This window comes from Callithrix jacchus, chromosome 1 (assembly GCF_049354715.1).
Source record: "Callithrix jacchus isolate 240 chromosome 1, calJac240_pri, whole genome shotgun sequence".
NCBI lineage: Eukaryota > Metazoa > Chordata > Mammalia > Primates > Cebidae > Callithrix > Callithrix jacchus.
This window is the reverse complement of record NC_133502.1, coordinates 124,393,052-124,402,149: the sequence shown is the minus strand read 5'-3', so window position 1 is coordinate 124,402,149 and position 9,098 is coordinate 124,393,052. Positions and strand designations below refer to the sequence as shown.

At 39.5% G+C, this 9,098-nt stretch overlaps 1 protein-coding gene across 2 annotated transcripts in view; it reads right to left on the bottom strand.

Annotated features, from left to right (window-relative positions):
* Window positions 1-6,324: 6,324 nt before the first annotated feature.
* The window catches only part of SH3GL2 (SH3 domain containing GRB2 like 2, endophilin A1), a 208,742-nt gene continuing 205,968 nt past the window's right edge, over window positions 6,325-9,098 (bottom strand). For both annotated transcript variants that reach the window (XM_002742946.6, XM_008997300.5), the window contains exon 9: window positions 6,325-7,902. In XM_002742946.6, coding sequence (XP_002742992.4) covers window positions 7,703-7,902 — 200 coding nt within the window. In that variant the 3' untranslated portion in view covers window positions 6,325-7,702. The remainder of the gene's footprint in view (window positions 7,903-9,098) is intronic.

Sequence of the window (9,098 nt, the reverse complement as noted above, 5' to 3'; positions counted from 1 at the left end):
CTCTCGAGCTGTTATTTGGGGTCGGGTACCGGGCAGGGGTCTACAAGGGGGTCGCACAGGTAGAAGCAGGGTTGACTGCAAATGGGCATGATAGTTGGGGTGCGGAGATGTTTTAAACTGAAGTTTGTGCTCTGTGTATGTTTATACACACTTACCAAAAACCATTAACCTGTACATTTCAAATGGGTGAATGCTTTGGTAGGTAAACTGCACCTAATAAAGCTTCTTTAAGCATTATTCATAAGAATACTGTTGTTTATCTTGGTAACTTTTACTAATGTCTCTGGATATGGCATTTTTCTAGGGCTGATGTCCAAGGTGAAATACTGAGGTGAGAAAGCTGAGGTGAGACTGCAGAGCATCAGGCAGTTCAAAGCGTTTGAGTAATTCCTGTACTACACACATGCAGCCCTAAACTGCCAGTCACTTTCTAGGTAACTATGCCAGCTGATCCACAAGAAGAGCAGGAGCTTGGTTCTTTTCCCAAAGATCACATACCATTTACTGGATATCACTTTGACACTCATACTTGCTAAAAAGTCTTCATACTTGCTAAAAATGTCTAACTTATTAAAGGAGCAATAGTTTAAGCAGCAAACTGTGCAAAAGAAAGATGTTAAATGCAGCTTATGTATATGATGGCTATATAACCACCAGGCAAACTGGTTACATTTATAACTGATTTATTTTTGGGCAGGCCAGCAGAGGGCAATCTAGGCCCCATGAAAACACTTGAGGGAAAATGAAAGAAAAGAACAACAATTTAAAAAGAACGTAGAAGACAATATATAATTAGATGGCACCAAAATTTTGGTGACTGGGCATGTTAAGTCAGTAAGTCTATGTTTCCTCCAACTCAAAACACCTTCCTCCTCCCATCCCTATATCATACATAGTAAATTCAGGTCTTTTTTTCATTCCAGAAAAGAAAAATCAAGAGAAAAGGCTGTGTTACTGCGCCTGTCAGAGATTAACCTATGCATTCTGCAATACCGTTCACTTTCTCTTTTTATGGGAAGCACTTGCAATGCAAAGTGAGAGGAAACTGGTTCCTCATTTCCCCTTCTTAGTTATCAACCCATCTCTTAATTCTTCTTCCATGGCACTCACGAATCAAAGAATTCCCAAATATGAAGGTGGGTTCTTCAGAGTGTGGCTTTGAAAGTCGCCTGCATAAGAATTGTGGGTGGGGCAGGAGGCCTGTCACGCTTGTGGATACTGGCCCTGTTCTAGCAAATGAAATCAGAATGTCTGGTGTCAGGACCCAGAAATCTGCATTTTAGCATGTATCCCTCAGGGTTCTGGTAGGAACAGAAGGGTGTGACCCACTGATCTAAATAAGAAAAGCAAGAGCACTAAGAGTAGCCCATCTGAGGAACCGGGGCTAAACACAGACTTACCTCTCTCCGATTTCCTCAACGGGAAGTGGGCAGCAAAGCATAAAGGAATGACCAGGAAGAAGGTGGGAATTCCAAGTCAGCAGAGACTCAGATCTAGTGCACCTTTAATGCCGTCAGCAAAGTTGGGAAAACCCTAGGACGTCCTGAACTGGCAAGATCACTCTGAGCGGAAACATGCGTAGATGTTACTGGATCAATCAAGAAATGCGAATGTCTCAAAGCAAAAACAGTAAATAAGAAAGTCAGTGAGCAGTTGGATGCTTATTTATAAAAGTTTTTATATACTCAAGTGCTCCCCAAACTCGCCTGAATCTGATAGTTGCTTGGGAAGCTTGCTTAAAAAAAACAAAACAAAAAAAAAACTTGATGCTGACCCTCGAGGGCATTTTTAAGCAGCTACCAGGGCACAACTCAAGAGGGACTTCTTGGGTCTGCAAAAAATGCCTGGATTTCCCTAAGCCATCATTCCCCACTCAAGTTTTATTCGGTGTGTGAGCAAAAAGAACATTTCAGTTGAAGAAAATGGCTGAATAATAGGTCTATGTTTTCTGACCAACAGCTGGCTCTTCCTGAGTCTATTTGGGGGAGCAGCACTACTTCAAGTGTGGTCCACGGACTGGCAACATCTGTACAGGCAGCTTGTTAGAAATGCATATTCTTGGGCCCCACTCCAGGCATACTAAATGAGAACATCTGGAGATGGAGTCCAGGCATGTTTTAACAAGACCCAGGTGATTCTGGTGCATATCAGTTTTAGATACCCTGTCAATTTTTCCCTCAATCTTTCCATGATAAATGCTTCCTAGGCCCCTCTATGGGCAGTTATGATTCTGAGCAGCTGTAATGAGAACCTGGAAACTCAATTTGTACAGTTATCTCCAGGTGACTCCTATTATCAAGTAAGCTTATGAAACTTTAGGTGGCTTTTTAATTTATCTCCGTGAGTCCTGGAGGCAGATGTTTTGATAAGAGATGCAAATAAAAGTCACTGACAGAGCTTTTTAAAAACGGCTTCTTTGGCCTTTTCCCAAACTAGCAAATCATCATATTCAGTTCCCTTTTCAAGAAAGTGGTACTGAGACGCTGTGCTCCATCCTTTTACTCCCAAAGCTGACAGCCTACTCCCCTGCTGTCAAGAATCACAGTTGTCTCCTGCCCGAAGTGGAAGGCCACCATCACTATGGCATACCTGATAGCAGAGTAACATTCAACTGCCTGACCTGTAAGCGGTTAGCATTCAATGGGCCCTTAAAAAATAGCTTTGTTCTTTTCCTTGACAGCTCTTTTAACCAAGGGGTTCATAACTAGTCCTCTAAAAGCTGGGTCTAGAAACTGCTGGTAAGGCCTTGCAGCACTCTAAGTCTTTTCCACCATCACCCAGAGTTCTGTCTGTCTCCTTCTTCAGCATAATGTCCCTCCTGCGTCACCTCTCCATCCCGGTGAGATGGCAGGCAGTCTTCACCTGACTAATGAAGTTCTTAATCTGACTAATGAAACACAGGCTTGCCCAGATACTGTTTCCTGAGATCTCAGTGAAAGAAAATAAAAGTGACCACGTATTAATAGTTTCATCCAGAACACTAGAAGCTATCTTGAAAATGAAGTGTTGGGCTAATCTCAATTTCCTAATCTATATAGATCAGGACTTGGCACATTCCAGAATATATATTATGTACTATACACAGCCCCAAGGAAATTTCCATTCTAGGTCATATCGTTCTTACTGTCTATTGATTTATGGCAAAGAGAAACTAAGTGAAAACAACTATACTCCTAGAGTTTTCTCTTTAAGACCTACTAAAGAGAAACGAGATAGAAAATTAACAGGGACATCTATGATTTGAACTCAGACCTGGAACAAGTAAACTCAGTGAATATTTATAGAATTCTTCACCCCAGGTTCACAGAACATACATTTTTCTCAGTATCACATTACACCTATTTTGAAAGTGACCACATAATTGGAAGTAAAGCACTCTTCAGCATTTGCATAGCATTTCACAGACTTAAATGAAATATTGGTTGGCTGTTTGTGTTATTTTCTTCTCTTATTCCTTCCTGTCTCTGCTATTAAGCACAATTATCGGCATAAAAGAGGTTTTTAATACCTATTTTTAGATTGCATTCCAGCCTGGGCAATAGAGCAAGACTCCTGTTCTCTCTCCCCCTTTTTCTTTCTTTCAAAAAAAAAAAAAGATAATTTTCTATGACTGAACATGTTTTACAGATATTTATTCTGGCAACGACATAATAAAGGGATTCAAATAAAGAAAGATAAAATGTGTCAAAACGACTCAAGAAGAAATATAAAATCAAAAGAACCTTATAATCATTAAGTCAAAGGGAATCAATAGTTGACAGTATTGTGGGGTTGTCCAGAACTACATTCTTTTCCACAGAGAACCTAGTGAAAGGTGGAGGTGGTGCCATATGTGGTTTCTTAGCTCTACTTTATTTGGGGTTAAAAAAAAAAAGACCTATTAAATCTAGTAGATCTATTAGAAAAAGAAATGAAATGATTGCCCCACTGAATTTGTTAATCATTTTAGTTCAGTTTCATTCTGCTTCTGTTTCTACTTCAGACAGTTTGTCGCTATGATTCGACTTAGAAGAAAAAGTGTTTTAGGGTAAGTTCAACTTCTAGTGGTGGTCCAGTGAGTCATTTCTGTACATAAGGGTTTGCACTAAGGTGTTAACTATACCTCAATAAAACTAAGGAATTCAAACAGTCCTGTATTTGGTGAGTGCATTAGTAATGATCTCCAAAAGACTTCCTTAAATAAAGAATCAGTTCTTCCTGGAATCTGTGGTCGTGACACTTGTTTCATGTGACATTGACTCAGAATGAGATTACTGTATTTGGTGTGAGGTCTTGCTGTTTTCACTTTGGGGTTTGGAACTAATATTCAAAGGTACAGTTGATATGAGTGAATTACATTGAACCTAACGAAATGCTTTTGGTTCAAATGTGGTTGGATGCATGTATGTCTCTTTCTGGACTTGCTATTCTTTTCCTATCTTTGCATCAAAACCAAACTACCTTAATTACTGTAACTTTTTAATGTTTTATATCTAGAATGAGTTAGTCCTCCAACTTTGTCCTTCTTTGAGAAAAAACATCTTTTTGCTTTTCCACATAAATTTTATGACAGGCTTAAAAGGTGAACTTGTCAATTCTTGAACACATAGCAACAAACTTCCTGAGATTTTTGGTTGAAATTGCACTTAATAAACAACTACATTTGGGGGGAAATGATACCTTTACAGGACTGAGTTTCCCAATCCAGAAACAGAGAATGTCTTTCAATTACTTTCTAAAATATGTTCCATAGTTTTTTATGCAAGATTATGTACAATCTTGCTAGATTTGTATCTGTTTTGATTTTAGATGCCTTTGTGAATGACATTTTAAAATTACATTTTTCTGATTGCTATTGATATAAATAAATTAAATTTTTATATATTCATCTTATATCTAGTGATCCTATTAAATTCATTGATTTTTAATAGTTTTATCTTTAGATTATGATTTTCTACAATCACAATTGGTATTTCTTAAAATTGGTTTAGATAATTGATCTGTAATACTCTAGAACTCATACAGTTGGAAAAAATATTTTCATGTTAGACTAGTTCACATACAGACATCTGATATGGTTTGGTTGTGTCCCCATGCAAATCTCATCTTCAGTTGTAGCTCCCACAATCACCACATATTGTGGGAGGCATCAGGTGAGAGGTAATTGGTAATTGAATCATGGGGGTGGGTTTTCCCATGCTGTTCACATGACAGTGAACAAGTCTCATGAGATCTGATCGTTTTATAAAGGGCAGTTCTCCTGCACATGCTCTCTTGCCTGCTGCCATGTAAGATGTGGCTTTGCTCCTCCTTTGTCTTCCACCATGATTGTGAGGCCTCTCAGCCACATGGAACTGTGGGTCCATTATACCTCTTTCTTTATAAATTAGCCAGTCCTGGGTATTTCTTCATAGCCGTCTGAAAACAGACTAATAGAAACTTAGTATATTTAATTACAACTATTCGTGTTCGATTAGAAAATCTAGACTACTGGCCTAGCATAAAATGATAGAGCCCCTAATACACAAAGAACATGTTTATTTTATTGGAACCTCAGGAAATATATATTCTGTGTGCCCTGCTGCTCCCCTATTCCTACTCACACCCCAAGAACATACATGAAGGGAAAACAATACTAGCTTTTTTTTGGAAACAGCGTTTCACTTTGTTGCCCAGACTGGAGTACAATGGCATGATCTCTGCTTACTGCAACCTCTGTCTCCCAGGTTCAAGTGATTTTCATGCCTCAACCTTCCAAGTAGCTGGGATTACAGGTGTGCGCCACCATGCTCAGCTAATTTTTATATTTTTGGTAGAGACGAGGTTTCTTCATGTTAGCCAGGCTAGTCTCAAACTCCTTACCTCAGGTGATTCACCTGCCTTGGCCTCACAAAGTGCTGGTATTACAGATGTGAACCACAGCAACTGGCCTTATACTAGCTTTTGATCAAACTACATTTCCATATATATTTCTTTATCTTCAATCATGAAAGAAAATAAAAGGCCAGTTGAAGAGATATATTTTATTTGCCCTTCCTAACATTATATTCTTTAGATGATATCACTTTCAATGATATATCATTTAATATCTATGAGAACTGATTCTCCTTACTTTCTTCTCTCCCAAATTCTCCTGCTTCCTGGGGTTACCAGAAAGGTCCCAGTGTCCAGGCTAGCTACCTCCTTACTGCTGAAACTTTTTCTATGTCTAAAGACATAGATAGGAAGTTAGAACCAGGTCTTGTTTGGCTGCATGAGAAGCAATGGAGACTGAAACCAGCCCCCTTCTACCCATTGTTAGACCCAAAGAACTGACGCAAAATGAAGGAGCGGAGCCTTTGGTTCTGTCTTCAGCAATATTTATTGGAAACAGCGACGCTTCCCATGGCGAGAGTTTATACAGTAAGCAGTAAGATTTGCCTTTCACTCCACATGATCCACTACTGCAGGTGGCACATCGGAAGCAGCACATTAAACCTCTGAAAGAGTCTGTACAGCTAGATAAATAGAACTCTGGAAACATAACAGGACTTTCATGACTGATACAGATAAAAAAACAAAAACACTGAGAAGCATACACACAGCACTGTACACACAAAATGAAGAAGATGGATAGAAGGGGCAGAAGTAAAAGTAGCAACTGAATTGGGAAAGAGTTTTGCATATGCAGTCACATATCTTAAACTGCTAAGCACAAAAATCATCTTTATTTGGTCCTCATTGAGGGCAGAATATGCACAAATGATGTTCAAAGAACACAAGGTAACAGTGGAAAGAAAAGGAATTTACTGTTTCTCAGTCTATGGACTAGTGGAAAAATGGTTACTAGTGTTTTTCTCCTTGTGTCTCTGTGTCAAATGGATTCATGAAACATGTAATTCATAAATAAAACAGAAGTGAAAATATTTCTTACCCCTTCCCTGTGTCCTTCATAAATAGTCTAAATGCATACATAGTTTCTGTACAGCAAGAAATTTAAGCTCAGATACCAGATTTCTTCCCAACTTCTCACAAAGGAGAATTTCCTCTTTTTAGCCCCTCTCATAATAATGTTGATTGTTAACTATCTTACTGAAAAATAATTTAGAATTACCTCTCTGGCTTTAATAGCAAGGAGGGAAGAAAACTGGCTATACCTCAGAAATAGCCATAAGTGTGAATAAGAACTGAGATGCCTGTTTGCACAGAATGCTTTGAAACACTTTTCTATGGATGCATTAAGAGACAAATTCATTCAGATCAGGAAACAATTTGCTGGTGAGGGATGGCTTTCTTTGACAATTCCATGACTCACGTATTTGGGAAGGGACACTGTGAAAGCAAACGCTTTCTCCTCTTTGCATGGAGAAATGCAAAGAGACCTTCAGATGGCCCCTGGGTGATAGACAATATCTTCAGTGGGATGGTTTTTCTGTGATGTGGCTCACAGTCATATTCTAAGAAACCACAGCCTCCTGAGAACTGTGTAAACAGCAGTTCTGTGACTACTGGCTGGTCTCAGATGTTGTTTAAAAAGCACATGCCATGCCCACAGGCTAAGAGGATATCATCCATCACCATGACTCCTGTGGGAGCCCACAAGTCAACCAAAGACACTTGGTGGGGCTGGATGACGTGGACCACTGCGGCCTGCACTTGGGATGTGTTATAAGCAGCATTACCAAAGCAGTGGTTAACCGTAACTATCTGGGTCAAGAGGAGGTGAGCCAGCCAGCATAACATCCTAATGGGGCAGGGCAACCAGAATTTCCACATAATTGATGGGGAAGAAGCCTGAATGGCCATGCAGCATCCCCTCATACCAGTTCTCATCAATTTGGTTAGTGAGTGTGATGATATCGCCCTCTTTAAATCCCAACTCCCCTTCATTTTCAGGTTCAAAGTCGTACAGAGCTCGGCAGCAGGGCTGATCCATTTGGACACCTGAGAGTAAAAGCAGGAGAGAAGAGAACACAAGAGGATGAAGAGTATTTAACTCACAGAATCTGCTGCCTGCTGTACCCACCTGGCTTTCTGTTCCCCGTCTTTCCTCCCTCATTCCTCTTCCTGTTGAAGCTTCTTCTTGCTACCAGACCTCAGTGTCCACTGCACTGGGCATCTTGCCCGCTACTAGTCCTCAAAAATTTCCTCAAACCTTTGGAAGTTGCTATATATTCCTGTTTCTGTTTCCAGTATGAAAAATGGTCACATCTATTCTTGTGATACATACAAGAGTTCATTAAAGTCTGCCTTCATGATAATGCCCAGTAATAAGAGGCATAATGACTTCAGAAGAATAGAATGATGTAGGTTAATAACACAGCATGGCCAGAATTCTCTCACGTGAGCACTTTAAAATCTCTGCATATTTGAAAAAGTATGGTTACTTACATGGACAATGTTTTGCAACCTCAGAGTAATAGTTCAGTTATCACTCTTTAAAATAACAACCCTAGCCTCTGGAAACTGCTGTACTGTAGTAAAAACAGAATAATATAAAACACTGAGTTGAAATTCTTTTTGACCTTGCACAAGGTACTTCACTCTGAGTTTCAGTATCTGAAACTGGGTCTAACAGTAGGACTTACTACACATTACTATTGTGGCTATTAAATTAGCTTCTGAAAAAAAATCATAAAATGTATACTTGGTAAATTGTTGTATATATAAATATATGCAGTGCCCTGGAGCTATGGCATATAAAAAACAATGTACTCTACCTTGAGTAAAATAATGAAGGATGAACTCACATCTTAAGAGGGATCTTTCCAAATGACCCAATCCATTAATATTACACACACACACGTAGATAGAGACTCAGTCAAGCGCATATGGCTCCCATGCCATCTATGTGGCAGGAAAAGAAACAATGTAATTTATTTTTTGATTTTAGACAGAGAAGCAAATTAATGAGTCTCCAGATGAAAGGTGAAACATACGGTTGGTTTCCAGGCAGGGAGAATCACAGCTATACACAATTTCTATGACCAGTCCTGGTAGCCAGCTCCAGGAGCCATGGCTGCTTATGCCGTGCCTTGAAGCACTGAGCGCAAAGGACAGAGAGCGCCACCTGCTGGCTCAGACCTCACTTTTTTCCTTAATAAATCTCCTGAGAGCATGTTATAAAGTTTTCTACTTTA